General features: G+C 50.3%; 1 protein-coding gene across 1 annotated transcript; it reads right to left on the reverse strand.

Moving 5' to 3' along the window:
• Positions 1-7: 7 nt before the first annotated feature.
• Positions 8-12,066, reverse strand: SMARCB1 (SWI/SNF related BAF chromatin remodeling complex subunit B1). Its single transcript, XM_075568499.1, has 9 exons — positions 11,908-12,066; positions 10,173-10,293; positions 9,553-9,682; positions 8,842-8,979; positions 8,019-8,146; positions 5,965-6,131; positions 4,746-4,936; positions 3,303-3,434; positions 8-515 (listed from the first exon to the last, which is right to left on the reverse strand). Exons 1-9 carry the CDS (start codon positions 11,995-11,997, stop codon positions 476-478), a joined length of 1,137 nt encoding a protein of 378 aa, XP_075424614.1. The 5' UTR covers positions 11,998-12,066; the 3' UTR covers positions 8-475.
• Positions 12,067-18,894: the final 6,828 nt, after the last annotated feature.

Here is an 18,894-nt window from a genome sequence, read left to right on the forward strand (position 1 = left end):
CACGGAATATTGTGCATTACTTTTATTTAAAAAGGATCTCCTACAAGTGCCCGGGGCACCTATACAAACGGAAAAAAAAGGAACACAAGAAGAAGAATAACGTGTTACATGTCACGTACAACCGGTATAAAAGGAGGGCGTGGGACATCTGTCTTCCGGTAACCATGTAGCGGTAATGCGTCACGCTCTGTACAGGGAAGGAGGGGGGCGGGGGGGGGATTGAGAGCGCCAAACTCGGCAGCACCCAGCTGCTTAGCAAGCGGAATGTGTTCCCGCTCCCTCTGATTTGGGGTCAAGAGGTGCTGGGACCACCCTCCTCGCGTTCAAAAACAAAATCTTTAAGTCTTAGGTTGGTTTGTTGTTGTTTTTTTTGTTTGGTTTTTAATGGTTACATTGTGTTTATTTTTGGGGTTCCATCTCCAGGATGTGAACCGTGAGTTTCGTCGGGGGTGGGGGTAGGGGACGGGGGGGCGGTTTACCAGGCCGGAGCAGTGTTGGCAAGACGTCTCATACGCCTATAGGGAGGAAAAGAGAAGAGGGGCAACGTAAATGATAAGGAGATTGTAGGCGTATCCTTAATACTAAGGCAGAGGTTCATGTTCAGTGGGGGATATTTAGCCGTTCCCGCCGCCCATTGGAAACGAACATGCTGCATTTTACATTGAAGATCTCTAGTACACTTCCAACACCCCATAAACTCCTCATTCAACAAGGGGAGAAAAGCCCCAACATACAAACAAGTCTTATCTGTTGATTCGGTTAGCGCCCAGCTTCCCTCTAACCCTCAGGAAAGTCCCTCTGCCTACTTAAGGGTTCTTTGGGTGAGGTTTAAAGGGGGTTAGGGGTCAGTGGGGTCTTTAATAGTGGAAGGAGCCAAGGATGCTTCCGGATTTTAAAGTAGGAGAAGCTGGAAGTGAGTAGTGATACTTGGGTTGTATTGCAACACATTGATTTTCGGGAGGCTGAACACAATGCCTTGCTGCCCAATCCAAAACGTGAAGGGGTTAAAGTGTTATACGAAGAGGGAAGCCCCTGCAAAGGGAGAGCCCAACTCAAGCAGAGGGGTGCACACATTGGCCTGTACCTGAATGTACCAGCCACACACGTAAAAAATCACTATATAAAAGGAGTGGCCAGCTCCAATCTGTAAGGGCCACCAACCCATCAAGTTTTAAGGATATCCCTGCTTCAGCGCAGGTGGCTCCGTCGTTGACCTGTTGGTGGCCCTTGAGGGCTGGAGTTGGCCACCCTTGCTGTATATCATGCAAGTTACCATCTCCAAGAACCTCAACTCATCAGTGACCGTACAAGTGCTGGGAGAGGAACAGTACCACCGGCTCTCTGGGTCTTTCCTAAAGTCCGGTGAGGGCTAAACTAGATGCAGAAGTTTGGAGTTGGCTTAACAGTAGGGTCAGTTTGGACACGTTACGTTATTAATGGTTACATTCGGAGCCTCTTCCCGCCATCTTGGATCTCCTGGGATCGTTCTGACAATGCAGGGGGCCGGGGATGTCCTGCCCTGACCCCCTACAACAGAATTTAAAACAGACAGGTGCTGCCACAAATACACGTCTGCCAGTGAAACTACCAAGCCTCCATTCCGTGAACCACCTCCCTAAAAAGGACATGCTGAAGCCCAGCCTGTTTATAAGAGAGACAGCAATAAATTACGAGTACCGCACACTGTGTTATACTGAAGAAACTACCCTAAGATCGAATAGAGATGCAGAGAATTAGAACGTTGGAATAACGATGGACACACTCAGCATTTACATTGCTAACCAACAGTGGCCCTTAAGACGGGTCCTTATCACGTTTGGGTTGCATTGGTAACAACGCTGGCACGTCTAGGACTAGATCGATCGTTAACGCGTTTCAAGTACAATTCCCTAAGAGTGCTATATACTGCCAACTATCCGAAACCCGGCAAAACATTGGAAAACAAAAATATTGTTACTCGCAAGCCTCACGGGGCAGGAACTATTAGGGACAGATACGACAAACGTGTCACTAATTAGACTCGGAGTCACTTAAGAACATGATTTTAACTCTTTCACTGCGAGAGTATTGCATTCTCCAGCAGGAAAGCGTTTAATGCATCATAATCATCTAAAATAAGACAAAATAAAAAGTAGAAGTATTGCATGAAGCCCGGCATATAATTAACCGATCCAGTGCTGGGAACGGCACAGCCACCCTTTGCTGGCTCCTGGATCGGAGGGTGTGATGGAACAAGGTTGCGTTACAGCCGCAGAATCCCACTGTTCTGGATCGCGTGAGCTGGTCCCTTTCCTTCCTAACCTTTGGAGATCTGTCCCTGAGGCAAACCCTGTTTCAGATGGAAAACACGGGTCACCTTCCTGCAACTGTAAACAAAATTCTCCTCGCCCTCCAAGAAAAAAAACATTAATACTGTCACTACACACAGGATCATAAAAACGTCACAAGCTTTAACAGGACCACGGACACACTGCACACGAAGTAATGCTGTATAAAGCAGCCAATGCTGTGTTACAACACGGGAAATCCATGCAACCCTTTAACTGCAGAACAATGCCCTACCGGAGCTGGCAGGGGTCAAAATGGTTACGGCTCAGCATTTAGAGCAGCGCAGCTTTTTAAGCAGACACTTAACATTCAAGCGTGTTTTTGGCACAAGATTTTAAGTATTACTGAACTATAATCAACAGTTCGACAGCGATAAAAAGCCACATATATAGAACTGCAGGATGCCAAGGACAATATAGATTCGGCTGTGATCGTCCCCTACAAACGGGAATTAAACTCTTCTGTTGTCGGAGGGACCACGTTGTTGTGAGTTCCTCCGGCAGCCAGTGGGAAGATCCGTGTCAGATTATCTCAATGTGAGATAAAGGGCAGGAAATTTGGAAAGACATTTTTAAGTGCTGTAGGCACCAGGACCAAAATCAGGGAGATGGGGAAATGGGGCCAGTCTCGAAATTATTAATGAGCCTTTAATAAGAGCACGAGGGCCAATGGATATAGATGGTGCTACTGCGCTAGACGAGAGCACTGGGAGAAAATGTCCAATCCAGCCAGCAAAAGTCAAATCAAACACCAACACATCACTTGCAAAAAGTGCGAGAATGGTTAAAAGAGCAGCTCCACCGTCTGAAGCACGACAGCGCAGACACAGGCAAAGAGAGAGAGAGAGAGAGACATCGTTTCATAGACTGGAAAGTCTTCCGCGCGGGTGCTCCGAGGAAGAGGCGCCTTTGGTGGTCTATATTCTACCCCGGCGGGACGCCCGGAAGGAAAAGCGTATGAAACGGCGGTGGCACCTGGTGTTCCGGTCCTGGTCCCGGATCTTCTTCTCCATTTCGGCGTCGGTGAGGGTCTCCAAAAGGGGACACCACTGGTCCGCGTCGCCGGTATTTCGGATGGCGATCTCCACCGTCGGCAGCGGGTTTTCACTGAAAACGAAAACAACAAAAAACGCGGAAAATATTACATAATAAAATAGAATGAAAACAAACTGCAGCTGTCAGGGAGAAGACATTGATCGCATGGTGATACTTTGCACGTGTCTGCCTCGCTGCCATTTTTTCAAATAAGCAAATCAATAAATGCAATTAGGTTGCAAGCTCCTCGGATCAGGGACTCATTCCTTAATGTTACTTGTATGTCAGTAGCACTTATTCTCATGACCTGTTATTTATATTTGTTATTTATATGATTAAGTGTATTACTACTGTGAAGCGCTATGTACATTAATGGCGCTATATAAATAAAGACATACAAAACAATATTAAAACGGGAAATCCTGCAATAAAAACCGCTCGCAGTCATTTGATCGGATGAGACCCTCGCTCCCAGAATCCCAATGACAATGTTAACATGCAGAGAGGGCTGTACCCAGCAGCAAGAACATCTTGCAAACAAACATTACAAGAATTAACTTAAACACCACTGATCCTGGGACACCAAACTAAGCACGTAACAGGACTGAAGAGGCAAAGACCCTGTCCCTACGTTGTTTCATCTCAGACACCTCCCCCAGATCTGGGGCGCACGTGTGCAACAGAAACCCCAAATTTGCATTTCGTCGAGAACAGTTTCAAGTTCAACGACAGCTGGAGCGGTCAGAGCAGAGCGTTGTTTTCGTGCTAAATGAAGGAAAACAAGACATTTCATTTGCAACCCAATAAGGAGCAGCCCGTCTCAGTGTGTTACACACACACACTATGTAAATAAATACTAAATCACACGGGCAGCCGGCACTCATGACCGGAAGCAACCCTGGGGCTTATCTCCGTCAGCTTTGTATTTCAGAGGATCCACAGCTCATGACGCATCAAAATGAGAAAACAAAAAGGGGGGAGGATGGAGGAGAATTCACATGGCCTTGACCAGACAGACAATCTGCAATTGATAAATCAATATTGCGTTTTGCAAACTCAGAAACTGCCGCTTCTGCCCAAGGTGCCATAATAATGTCTATGGGTCTCGGTCACATATCTTGTCATACTTCATATAACTATAGTGTTGTTGTTTTTCCAGGGTGTCGAGGGAAGTCCTGAACATGAAATGCTTTCAGCGCACTCAGGATATCAGTGCTAAAAATAGACGGTAAGCTATTAAAGGAGAGAATCATTTTACCTCCATATTTCTATGCAAAGCCCAGCACACAGCTCAGTGGCAGGAGAATAAACCGAGAAAGTTACCCGATTAGAATGAACTAAAGTAGCAGCCTCAGTGTCACCTACTCCTCATTCAGCACTCACCTGAATGCGTAAGTCTTCTGGTGCCAGCTCAGCTGCCCTCGAATGCTGTATGCGATGGTGGTGACAAACTCCCCACCCAGCCCAAGCTCTGAACATAACTTCAGGGCAAACTTCTCCGGGGAGTTCTCCTTCTCCGACATGTCCCACTCAAACTGGTCCACCAAGGAGATGTTCCCGACGTGGATATTCAGCTGGGCGGAGACACAAGGGACGCACAAACCGTAAAATCAGGTGGTCAGGTCGCGGCTTTCCCTTTAACCAACCCAAGACTCGGGGGAAGATGCTCAGACACAGAACCAATGCACGTATCTAATCCCGAGTAGATGTTGGGGGATCAAGCAAGCGTCACACTCTGGAACACAAACTACCCGTTCCAGTGGGGGGTTTTGACAGTCACGCTTTAATTGGCTGCTGGCGAGGTAAATAAAACTTAAAAAGAATACAACATTCATTTCAAAAATCTGCTGGTGACTCACAGGATAAAATCGGAGCAGTAATCCAAAATAGAAGTATAACACGTTTTTTAAGCCAGGGTTTTTAGGAACCCTTGGGTTCCCCAAGCATCCCTAAAGAGTTCCCTGTAGTTTTCAGGTCATTTTGTAAAATTATACAAAATGCAGAAGAATTTACAATGCATCTGATGTCAGACACGCTAGTTGAAAAAGTTGGGGTTCCACAGAATTTCACATAGGGTTCCTTAACCCCAAAAAAGTTGGAAACCACTGGTATTGCATATTGGGAAGACCCTTGCAAGTGTGCCTTCTATGAAACCGCCCTGCACAGCGGGTGTATCCATCTTAGGCTACGATTATACCAGCTCCGGCTGGGCATGTGCGCGAGCTGGTGACATCATCAATGCGATCTGGCCGAGCGGCATGTACACTGCAGGCAGGAGGCAGCCGAAGGACAGGGAGGAGTGGCCATGAGCAGTCCGCCCTCATTGGCTGAACCGCTCATGTGACACGCGGCCGTTTCCTGCTGAAAACAAAATCCCAGGTCTGTTCTCCTGTGTGCCGTCCTGCAGCGCGAGTCGCGCTTGGCACGTCAACGTTCATTGAATTGCAGCAATCTGATTTTGCGCGGCGGCACCGGCCGCTTTGGGTATAATCACGACCTAAGAATCAGAATCTTACCAAACGGCTTCAAGTTAATAGATTGAGGCAAATGTGGAATTGGATCCCGAGCGCTTTGTGAACGCCAAGGTTCCTCCCAAACGTACCTTGATGATGACCCTCTGATCCGACTGGTCCTCCAAGATGCTGTCCGTGGGATACGACTCAATCTGCTGGCGGATCGCGGAAGCGATAGCGGGGACGAAGGCGAGTGGGTTCAGGTCGAGGTCATCGCAGAGAATCTCGGCAAACATTTCCGGGGTCATCAACTTCTCTGTTGGGGGGGAGGAGAAAGCAGTGTTAGTGACAGGAACAGGAAGCTCTCCAACAGGGCCTAATATATACAACATGAAAATGAGATTGTTTACCACTTCATAGTGAGTTTGAAATCCCACTAAGGAAAACCATGTAAGCAGGATGAAAGTGACCTATTAATGTCAGGAAACCCTTTACAGTTAGAACAGTGTGCAACACATTCTGGTTTCATCATCACATAGGCACCAAAAGGAGCCCTCACCATTAGACACTAAGGCTGCGTCCATAGAAGCACCGACAGTGCTCCTCCGCGCCAACGCTGAGGCTCGCCTGCTCAATCAGGAGCGATTGCATGGACTTGCAGGCGAGCCAGCGTGCGCGATCGGGAGGCGGAGCACTGACGTCATGGGGCCAATAGCCCGTGAAGTGCCGATGTCAACGTCATGGCGCCAACGTCATGACGCTGCTTAGCTCCGATTGGGTGTTTCAGCCGATAGCGTGCTCAGATACAATTTCTGCTGTCGGCTGAAAATCCCTGCGCCTCAGCACGCCTGCGGACGCTCGCGGGAGCCCCCTCTCAAGACATCCTCATTGAGGATGAAGGGGGCTCATCACGAAGCGTCCGCACGGCTCAGCGCTGTTGGTCCTTCTATGGACTCAGCCTAAGACGTCTCCAATTACATGCAGTATTTTTACTTTCACCCACCATAACTTATATAATGTTCACCCACCATAACTTATATAATGTGTGGTTGAAACCTATCCCAGCTACATATTGCAAAGCCTGTACAACCAGCCTCACACTGAAGTGAAGATACCCAAAGGGTCAAAACAGCTATCTGTGAATAGGGTTACTGGCTCTGCACTTCTTTATCCCAGGCTGTGCTGAAAAGCTGTGTAACGCGGCAGGCAGCAGCATATAGGGGTCCATGTTAAAATGGATAAAAAACAAAAGATGACAGTGTGTTAATTTGCATGTCATTACCCAGAATCCCTGGCTGCAGTGTAAGCACTGTATGCTAAGTGATAATGGGAGAAATCAGGGTTGCAGACTTGTCCGAGACGTGACTGTGCTCACACGTCATTTTAATTTGCTGTACTTTTGTGTGTAAACTTTTAATGCTACAAAGGTAAATCGAATTAGTTTTTTTCCCCCTCGATCTTAACGTAATATTAATATCGGAAGAAGAACGAAGAAGGAAGATTCATTTTCCACAGGATACAAATAAATCAAGGCTTCTTTCCAGGAAAGCCAATGTTATCGAGTAGTTGCTTAAAATTATTTTCTTGGCCCGTATGTGGGACTGGTAATTTATAATAGTATTGAAAGGATTTGGGCGGCTGTCCCTTTAAGAAATTCAATTCTGCAGTAATCGTTGTTGGTATTTCAGTTCCCGGACGATACTTTTATTTTTGCACACGGTACTATATATTAACGTACATCTTCTTTGCATACGGTATGTCCGTTTTTCCTGTAGCATGTACAGCTAATCCAAATTCCACGTTGTGAGCACGTTGACACGTCTCAGACAGGTCTGCAGCCCTGCTTTTCCCCATTATCTCTTAGCATACAGCGTTCCACTGCAGCCAGGGATTCTGGGTAATGGCATGCAAATGAGCACTCGCAGTGTGTCACTTTTTACACCCATAGCAGGTGTATAACCCAGGGGTGCTCAACTGCAGTCCTAGCCCCCTTCCCCCCCACCCCCCCCTTTCCCCCAGTCAGGTATTCAGGATATCCCAGCTTCAGCACAGGTGGTGCAGTCAAAGACTGAGCTTCTGATTAAGCCACCTGTACTAAAGCTGGGATATCCTGAAAACCTGACCTGTTGGGGGCGGGAGGTGGCTTGAGGTCTGGAGTTGAGCAACGCTGGTATTACCGGTGCCCTCGCCAGGCCTCTCGTACCGTTCATGTTCCATGTGAAGGCGTCTCGAAGCTTCTGCCCATCGATTTCCATGTCCAGTCGGATCGGAACCAGCACCTCAGGCTGAGAGGCGTTCTCGTGGATCACCGCCGGGTCATGGTCATCAAAACTAAGGCGTGAAGGGATGTGTTAGGAATGGAGAGGGGGGGAGCTAAAGCCAGGGACTTATTACAGGAAACACAATGCGGCTGGTCTGTAACTATTCATCATTTAAAGATAAGCGGACAACTGACTAGTTACCCAACACGTGGTCCTATTAGGGGGGGTGGGGGGACTATTCCCAGATTCAAAGTAGCATTCTGGGTAATGTATACTGAATATTTCAGGTGTGTATCCTCATCACAAGTAGAACTGCTGTAACCAGATATTCCATAATCATATAGGCAATATATTCGGGATATATGTAATCGTGTAGGAGAGGGGTACGATTTGGGAGTTACGGAGTTGTACCTGTGTAGTCTGTAACACAGGGGTGAGCCAAATACAGTCCTCAGGTGCACCCAACAGGTCAGGTTTTCAGGCTATCCCTGCTTCAGCACAGGTGGCTCAATTGGTGAGCCACCTGTGCTGAAGCAGGGATAGCCTGAAAACCTGACCTGTTGGTAGCTCTTGAGGACTAGAGTTGGCCACCCCTGCGCTAACATTTGACCTGGTCAGACACCATGTTACCTACATGTTTCTGCAATCAGACCTTCATTATAATGCAGGGAACAGAAGCATCCCACAGTATTCTGCCCTTACTGTCCGAGCAGTTCCCAAAACCAGGACACACCAAGCACGCAGGCCACTGAAGGAACATCTCACCAGAGAGGGAAGGTCCTCTTCTTGTCACGGCCCATGCGGTTCCTGTTGATGGTAGTGGAGCAGGGCACAGCATCCAGGTGATGGGAGCTGTTGGGTAGCGTTGGCACCCATTGGCTGTTTCTCTTTGCCTTCTGTTCCCTAAGGAGAGAGTCCAAATGTACAACATACCCGTTCAAAATGGCCACAAACGCAATGGGGCTACCACCGTTTAATCCGTGTATTCCTCACTGGGTCACACCAAACACCAGGCTCGTTACTCTGCAGGGCGGAAATTAACCCATGTTGGAAAGGTTCTGGGCACCTTTCCAGAGAAGAGCGGAGGGCTATTTTAAAGGTGGTAAAATGAACCCATTTTAAAAGGGATCTTCAGGAAGTCGCAGTTGGTCAGAAAGCAAATATATTGAATAAAAGCTGCAGAGATGAGAATCGGTTTACTTGAAATGCTATAGTAAATTGGTGCTTTATTTCCCCCTCTTTTGACTGAGTGTTTAGAGCAGGTGTGGCCAACTCCAGTCCTCAAGGGCCACCAACCGGTTAGGTTTTAAGTATATCCCTGCTTCAGCACAAGTGGCACCACCTGCGCTGAAGCACGGATATCCTGAAAACCTGACCTGTTGGTGGCCCTTGGGGATCGGCGCTGGGAATCGCACAAAGGAATGGAATGCAAAGGGAGCTGGCGAGCCAGCGGCGCCTCATGAGGTACGCACTCACCTAAGGTACGTCGGGGGCTCCGTGCTGATGGACACGGCTTTGTATTTCTCATCATTACCGTCAAGGATCTCCTCAACTTCTGAAGCTTTCAGGAGGGTGACGCTGGTGGCCAAGGTTGTGTAACCGTGATCTGGGAGGACAGATGGCAGTGAAGACGGCACCCGCATCACAAACAGAACGCTTTACAGAAAGCGCTGCCGATAAATATCAATTACTCAAGATCTACTCCAATTAATATGCACATTTTTACACTTTGTTGCCTGTGCCGTTTCCAAAGCTCTGCATATTAAAAGTTAGGTGTTTTCATGTTTGAGAATAAATAATATTTGACATCATAATAATGGCTGCCCTCTAAACTTTCACATTGCAAACCTATCTGGCAGCCATAGGGTTAACAAAGATCCAACACGGAGGTCGCCATGGTGATGCCAACTGTAGTAATTAACGCCAAAGCAGCACATGGAAAATAATTAGGGGTGCGTGCTTTCTAACGCCATGTTTAATTTGAAGGATTTTGGACGAGCTGCTCATTTTAACCCCTTCACTGCGGAATGAAGCAGCCTGGCAGCAAAGGTATAAATACAGGGGGGTGGGGGGAAACCTCAACAAGGAGCGTTTACATTTCTTCCCGTGAGAGGAGGCGACGATTTTCTTCCGTTCTTCTACGGTCGCCAGCCGCCTCCACAGCGAGGGATACCGCTTATACAGGGAGCCTCGGAACATGCGCAGGAAGTTGCCCACCTGTAAATAACGACAGGAGCGGGCAGTGTCAGGGCGGCAACTGCCGAGCCCCTGGCCCATGTGTACTAAGCAGCCTTCTGCTGCTGGCAGACACTTGACCGCTCCCAGTAACTTGAATGATCTGTAAGGTGTCTAGTGGCAGCATAAGGTTGGTTCTAGCCGCTTAGTAGAAATGGGCCAATATCTACAGCATAACCGGTATTGTATGTCTTTATTTATATCGCGCCAAAAGTGTACTCGGCGCTTCACAAAGAATACAGTACAGGGAATTATAATTATACAATAAGTGCATAAGTCACCCAGGAAGCCCAACACCAAGAGGAGCAGATACAGAAGTTAACCCTTTCAGCGCAGTAAGGACAAGCAGAGCTGATGACTTAGAATCCATTAACCCTTTCACTCTTCTCCACCCCTGCCTGCCCCCCCCCCCTTGTCCAGGGCCCTCCTCTCAAGCCCCTTGCCCCTCACACGCCCTGTCCCCTACCATGTACCCCCCTCACACGCCCCCTGTCCTCTCTCCCCCTCACACGCCCCCTGTCCCCCCCTCTCACGCCCCCTGTCCTCCCCCTCACACGCCCCCTGTCCTCCCCCTCACACGCCCCCTGTCCTCCCCCTCACACGCCCCCTGTCCTCCCCCTCACACGCCCCCTGTCCTCCCCCTCACACGCCCCCTGTCCTCCCCCTCACACGCCCCCTGTCCTCCCCACACACGCCCCCTGTCCCCCCCACACAGGCCCCCTCTCCCCCTCCTCACACGCCCCCTCTCCCCCTCCTCACACGCCCCCTGTCCCCCTCCTCACACGCCCCCTGTCCCCCTCCTCACACGCCCCCTGTCCCCCTCCTCACACGCCCCCTGTCCCCCTCCTCACACGCCCCCTGTCCCCCTCCTCACACGCCCCCTGTCCCCCTCCTCACACGCCCCCTGTCCCCCTCCTCACACGCCCCGTCCCTCTCTCTCCCCCCTCACACGCCCCCTGTCCCTCCCTCACACGCCCCTCGCCCCCTCCTCACACACCCCTTGTCCCCCTCCTCACACGCCCCCTGTCCCCCTCTCCCCCCCCTCACACGCCCCCTCCCCCTCTCTCCCCCCTCACACGCCCCGTCCCCCTCTCTCCCCCCTCACACGCCCCGTCCCCCTCTCCCCCCTCACACGCCCCCCCCTCTCACGCCCCCTGTCCCCCCCCTCACACGCGCCCCCCTCACACGCCCCCTGTCCCTCTCTCCCCCCTCACACGCCCCCTGTCCCCCTCTCCCCCCCCTCACACGCCCCCTGTCCCCCTCTCCCCCCCCTCACACGCCCCCTGTCCCCCTCTCCCCCCTCACGCCCCGTCCCCATTTCTCCCCCTCACACGCCCCCTGTCCCTCTCTCCCCCCCTCACACGCCCCTGTCCCCCTTTCTCTTCCCCCTCACACGCCCCCTGTCCCTCTCTCTTCCCCCATCACACGCCCCATGTCCCTCTCTCTTCCCCCCTCACACGCCCCATGTCCCTCTCTCTTCCCCCCTCACAAGCTCCCTGTCCCTCTCTCTCCCCCCACAGCCTTTGTCCCGGGACTGCTCTCCGCTCTCCCAGCTCCTCAGGGCCCCGGTTCTGGTGGCTTCGATGTCCTGGCTACCTCGGATCCGATCATGAAGAAGTCCCCGTCCTCCTCCAGCTGGAACTTCACCGGCTTCTGGCCAAACGTTTTACTCAGCGCCATAATCATCCTGCCGCCCTCACAGCGCCGGGGCCCGCCGCACTGCGCATGCGCAGAACATCAACAACACAGTTAGCACTGCGCAGGCGCGGGATCTCCACAACTCCGGCTCGCACTGCGTATGCGCGGGATCCTCGACAGGCCCTCCTCAGACCGCCCATGCGTGTGCTACCCGCCCACCTCACACTGCGCGTGCTCGGGACATCAGACACCGCGCATGCGCGGGATACCTGCTCACCTCACACTGCGCGTGCTCGGGACATCAGACACCGCTCACCCTGCGCATGCGCAGAATACCCGCTCACCTCACACTGCGCATGCACGAGGGTTCACAGATAGTAACAAAGCCGACCCCGGGGACGCGCACTCAGATACGACGCGAGCTCTCGTGTTAAAGGCAACGCGACCCCGGGGAAGGGCACTGTTTTGTCCGAAACGTTGGTATTTACAGTGGCAGAAAGGCCTCAGAAAAACAGGGTTACTGGGCCTGGTTTCAAAAGATTAACTGGACTAAGCTCCCTGGACCTTTATTTTAGAAAGGTTTGAATGAAATGTACAGCAGGGCCCCACTCATACGGCGGGTTCCGCTATTCGGCGAACTTTCGCTTTGCGGCGGTAGCGCCACGGAACCCGGCTATTTTTGGCATCTCCTACCCTTCTGCGCATGCGAAGACTTGCAGTCCCCCCCCCGTTCTGCGCATGTGTGAAGTTGCCGTCCCCGTTCTGCGCGGCATGCGCGAACTCAGCCGCTCCCCCGTTCTGCGCTTGCGCGACCTCGGCCTCTCCCCCGTTCTGCACATGCACGAACTCGCTGTCCCGTTCTGCGCATGCGCAACCTCGGCCACTCCCCCGTTCTGCGCATGCGCGACCTCGGCCACTCCCCCGTTCTGCGCATGCGCGACCTCAGACGCTCTCCTGTTCTGCACATGCACGAACTCGCTGTCCCGTTCTGCACATGCACGAACTCGCTGTCCCGTTCTGCGCATGCACGAACTCGCTGTCCCGTTCTGCGCATGCGCAACCTCGGCCACTCCCCCGTTCTGCGCATGCGCAACCTCGGCCACTCCCCCGTTCTGCGCATGCGCGACCTCAGACGCTCTCCTGTTCTGCACATGCACGAACTCGCTGTCCCGTTCTGCACATGCGCGAACTCGCCGTCCCCCGTTCTGTGCATGCGCAGACATGGGGGCCCCCTTCTCGGTACAGCCGTATTGGCGGATCGCGAGAAGCGAAACGCTGAGAAGCGAGTCCCTACTGTATGCCACAAACACAGAAATATTGTGGGTAATATGTATGTAGTGCGCTTTATAACATTGCACTACAGGGAAAATAAAATACCAACAGCGGGGAAAGGAGAAGGACACAAAAGGCGACTGCCCTAAAGAGCTTACAATCTACGAGTCAGTAGGGTCGACGTGGAGAATTGAATGAGATGCTTCTTTTAAGGGGAATTTTCTGCTGGCTTTGAAGACTAAAGTGATGGAGAATATTGAGTGGAGAGCGTTTCATGGGGAGGGGGAGATAAGGGAGAAATGTTTAAGACGGGAGAGGTAGAAGGTGCAAAGATGAGACAGCCTTGGGTAGAGCATAAGAGACGAACGAGTAGGGCTGTAACGAGAGATCCGAGGTGAGACATGCAGAGGTGCAGAGGGGTGAAACGAGAGAACAGAGGTGAGATATATGGAGGTGAGAGGAGTGTAACGAGAGATTAGAGGTGAGATATATGGAGGTGCAGAGGGGTGTAATGAGAGATCAGAGGGGAGATATATGGCGGTGCAGAGGGGTGTAACGAGAGATCAGAGGTGGGATATATGGAGGTGAGAGGAGTGTAACGAGAGATCAGAGGGGAGATATATGGAGGTGCAGAGGAGTGTAACGAGAGATCAGAGGTGAGATACATAGAGGTGCAGAGGGGTTTAACGAGAGATCAGATTTGGGATATAAGGAGGTGCAGAGGTGTGTAACGAGAGATCAGAGGTGAGACATGGAGGTACAGGGGGGTGTAACGAGAGATCAGAGGAGATATATGGAGGTGCAGAGGTGTGTAACGAGAGATCAGAGGTGAGATATACGGAGGTGCAGAGGGGAGTAATGAGATCAGAGGTGGGATATAAGGAGGTGCAGAGGGGTGTAACGAGAGATCAGAGGTGAGATATATGGAGGTGCAGAGGGGTGTAACGAGAGATCAGGGGTGAGATATAAGGAGGTGCAGAGGGGTGTAACGAGAGATCAGAGGTGAGATATATGGAGGTGTAGAGGAGAGTAACGAGAGATCAGAGGTGAGATATGGAGGTGTAGAGGAGAGTAACGAGAGATCAGAGGTGAGATATATGGAGGTGCAGAGGGGTTTAACGAGAGATCAGAGGTGGGATATACGGAGGTGCAGAGGAGAGTAACGAGAGATCAGAGGTGGGATATACGGAGGTGAAGAGGAGTGTAACGAGATATCAGAGGTGAGATATAAGGAGGTGCAGAGGTGAGATATAAGGAGGTGCAGAGGAGAGTAACGAGAGATCAGAGGTGAGATATACGGAGGTGCAGAGCAGTGTAATGAGAGATCAGAGGTGAGATATACGGAGGTGAGAGGAGTGTAACGAGAGATCAGAAGTGAGATATATGGAGGTGCAGAGCAGTGTAATGAGAGATCAGAGGTGAGATATACGGAGGTGCAGAGGTGTGTAACGAGAGATGAGGTGAGATATACGGAGGTGCAGAGGTGTGTAACGAGAGATCAGAGGTGAGATATACGGAGGTGCAGAGGACTTCACTGTATGTAAGCCTCTCTTTTCCTCATATCAAACTCTGTATCTAACCATGGCACTTCCTCAGGTATCTAATAAACCGTGCAGCCAAACCTCCGCCTGCACCCAGGCAGAAGGTGTCAAATGAAACACAAAGTGACATTTTTCTTTGTATGACAGGGTTCACATGCCTGATACATGATCATGTCATGAGATAACACTAACTGATGTAGTCTGCTCATTTTGGCCTTAGCCTGCCCTCTGAACCTTCCTGATCTCTGGATCTTTTGATCCACTGGATTTATTTGTGCCTCTGGCTATGTGATGGATCTCAGTAGCAGTAAAAAAATAGTCATCCATTGAATCTAAAACAATTGGAATAATCAGAGTTACACTTGCAGCTGTAGAAAAATGAAGCATGTTTATTACATGTACAGATAATATAAAAGGTTTATATACAACACTGAAGCTTTACAAGTTCACATTGGTGGTTTAAATACAGGTGAAGTGATTTACAGATGGCTGATTATTAACGGCAACTCTCCCATCACCCTCTGCGGGTGTAACAGTAACGGGTGACATTAATAACTGAACCTCAAGCACTGGAATGGGGTCAATGATCATCAAGGTGGAAATCTCGGCATGTCAAACAGTGATTAGTGTGTGATTGATTAGTGTGTGTGATTGATTAGTGTGTGATCAACATGTGATTGATAAGTGTGTGATCAGTGTGTTATTGATTAGTGTGTGATGTGTGTGATTGATTAGTGTGTGTGATTGATTTGTGTGATCATAGTGATTGATTAGTGTGTGATCAGTATGTGATCTGTGTGTGATCAACATGTGATTGATTAGTGTGTGATCAGTGTGGCTGTCTAGGGCTGTGTAGAAGACACTTTATGATCAGGTTCAGGATTATTTTCAGTGCTCTGCCCCCACAATATCCAATAAATATCTTGTTTGTGTTTCAGCCCTAAAGGCACTGTGATTGCTCAGAGATGTAAAATGATGGGTTTGTGCTTTGCTCTTGTTCGTGTTAAAAGGCCAACTCTACCCCATTATTACCCCATAATCACACCGTGCGGCATGCTATATAATTATACTGCCGCAGAGACTTAGCGGGGGCTGAGTGAGGGGTGAGCGTCCTGCAGCATGGACAGAGCCAGAATACCACCCTGCCCAGTCTGACCACGTCCTACCAAGCAGGGTTCCAGCAGTGCTACCCACTATGCCTCTTACCCAACAGTGGCAGATAGGTGGCACTGCTGCTTGAAGGCGCGGCTTACTTAACCCCTTCACTGCGAGAAGGGCCTTTAACATAAGATGTGCCCCTGCCGTCTTTATTTTGCCTCCTCTTTTCCATTTGTGCGGTTTAGGGTCGGTTCTCTCTCGGCCCTGTGACTGCAGAGGAGTTGGGATTGTTACACCTCGTGGCTTTGAAATGGATAAGAAAGTGGCACATTTTGGCGATGTCGGATTCACGTCCTTTTGTTAATACAACAAGACAATTAGTACAGGTGTAATGTAATCGGTGAGCTCGTAACATCAGCAGTCCCCTGAACAGCACGGAAACGTGCAAAGCATCACTAATAACAGTCTCAAAGGGTCAGTGTCCAGCGCTGACAGAGGTATCGTTAGTCTATAAACATGTCATTCGTTAAAAGGAACACAAATCTGCTTTTATTTTGGTACTTTCATGAATTGCAAACTGCTGGCTATGAAATGGTTAAACCGCTTCTCAGCCAGTGGGTCTGCAACACATAATCTCAAAGCATGACGGGATTGGCTGCAGTGTATCTCCTGCATGACGGGATTGGCTGCAGTGTATCTCCTGCATGACGGGATTGGCTGCAGTGTATCTCCTGCATAACATGGGATTGGCTGCAGTGTATCTCCTGCATGACGGGATTGGCTGCAGTATATCTCCTGCATAACATGGGATTGGCTGCAGTGTATCTCCTGCATAACACGGGGATAGCTGCAGTGTATCTCCTGCATAACACGGGGATAGCTGCAGTGTATCTCCTGCATGACGGGATTGGCTGCAGTGTATCTCCTGCGTAACATGGGATTGGCTGCAGTGTATCTCCTGCATGACGGGATTGGCTGCAGTGTATCTCCTGCATGACGGGATTGGCTGCAGTGTATCTCCTGCATAACATGGGATTGGCTGCAGTGTATCTCCTGCATAACACGGGGATAGCTGCAGTGTATCTCCTGCATAACATGGGATTGGCTGCAGTGTATCTCCTGCATAACATGGGATTGGCTGCAGTATATCTCCTGCATAACATGGGATTTGCTGCAGTGTATCTCCTGCATAACATGGGATTGGCTGCAGTGTATCTCCTGCATAACACGGGATTGGCTGCAGTGTATCTCCTGCGTAACACGGGATTGGCTGCAGTGTATCTCCTGCATGACGGGATTGGCTGCAGTGTATCTCCTGCATGACGGGATTGGCTGCAGTGCATCTCCTGCATAACACGGGATTGGCTGCAGTGTATCTCCTGCATAACACGGGATTGGCTGCAGTGTATCTCCTGCATAACATGGGATTGGCTGCAGTGTATCTCCTGCATAACATGGGATTGGCTGCAGTGTATCTCCTGCATAACATGGGATTGGCTGCAGTGTATCTCCTGCATGACGGGATTGGCTGCAGTGTATCTCCTGCATAACATGGGATTGGCTGCAGTGTATCTCCTGCATAACACAGGGATAACTGCAGTGTATCTCCTGCATGACGGGATTGGCTGCAGTGTATCTCCTGCATGACGGGATTGGCTGCAGTGTATCTCCTGCATAACACGGGATTGGCTGCAGTGTATCTCCTGCATGACGGGATTGGCTGCAGTGTATCTCCTGCATGACGGGATTGGCTGCAGTGTATCTCCTGCATAACACGGGGATAGCTGCAGTGTATCTCCTGCATAACACAGGGATAACTGCAGTGTATCTCCTGCATGACGGGATTGGCTGCAGTGTATCTCCTGCATGACGGGATTGGCTGCAGTGTATCTCCTGCATAACATGGGATTGGCTGCAGTGTATCTCCTGCATGACACGGGATTGGCTGCAGTGTATCTCCTGCATGACGGGATTGGCTGCAGTGTATCTCCTGCATGACGGGATTGGCTGCAGTGTATCTCCTGCATAACACGGGGATAGCTGCAGTGTATCTCCTGCATGACGGGATTGGCTGCAGTGTATCTCCTGCATGACATGGGATTGGCCGCAGTGTATCTCCTGCATGACGGGATTGGCTGCAGTGTATCTCCTGCATAACATGGGATTGGCTGCAGTGTATCTCCTGCATAACATGGGATTGGCTGCAGTGTATCTCCTGCATGACGGGATTGGCTGCAGTGTATCTCATGCATAACACGGGATTGGCTGCAGTGTATCTCCTGCATAACACGGGATTGGCTGCAGTGTATCTCCTGCATAACATGGGATTGGCTGCAGTGTATCTCCTGCATGACGGGATTGGCTGCAGTGTATCTCCTGCATGACGGGATTGGCTGCAGCGTATCTCCTGCATAACATGGGATTGGCTGCAGTGTATCTCCTGCATAACACGGGATTGGCTGCAGTGTATCTCCTGCATGACGGGATTTGCTGCAGTGTATCTCCTGCATAACATGGGATTGGCTGCAGTGTATCTCCTGCATAACATGGGATTGGCTGCAGTGTATCTCCTGCATGACGGGATTGGCTGCAGTGTATCTCCTGCATAACACGGGATTGGCTGCAGTGTATCTCCTGCATAACATGGGGATAGCTGCAGTGTATCTCCTGCATAACACGGGATTGGCTGCAGTGTATCTCCTGCATAACATGGGATTGGCTGCAGTGTATCTCCTGCATGACGGGATTGGCTGCAGTGTATCTCCTGCATAACATGGGATTGGCTGCAGTGTATCTCCTGCATAACATGGGATTGGCTGCAGTGTATCTCCTGCATAACATGGGATTGGCTGCAGTGTATCTCCTGCATAACATGGGATTGGCTGCAGTGTATCTCCTGCATAACATGGGATTGGCTGCAGTGTATCTCCTGCATAACATGGGATTGGCTGCAGTGTATCTCCTGCATAACATGGGATTGGCTGCAGTGTATCTCCTGCATAACACGGGATTGGCTGCAGTGTATCTCCTGCAT

Source organism: Ascaphus truei, chromosome 13 (genome assembly GCF_040206685.1).
Source record: "Ascaphus truei isolate aAscTru1 chromosome 13, aAscTru1.hap1, whole genome shotgun sequence".
Classification (NCBI taxonomy): Eukaryota; Metazoa; Chordata; class Amphibia; order Anura; family Ascaphidae; genus Ascaphus; species Ascaphus truei.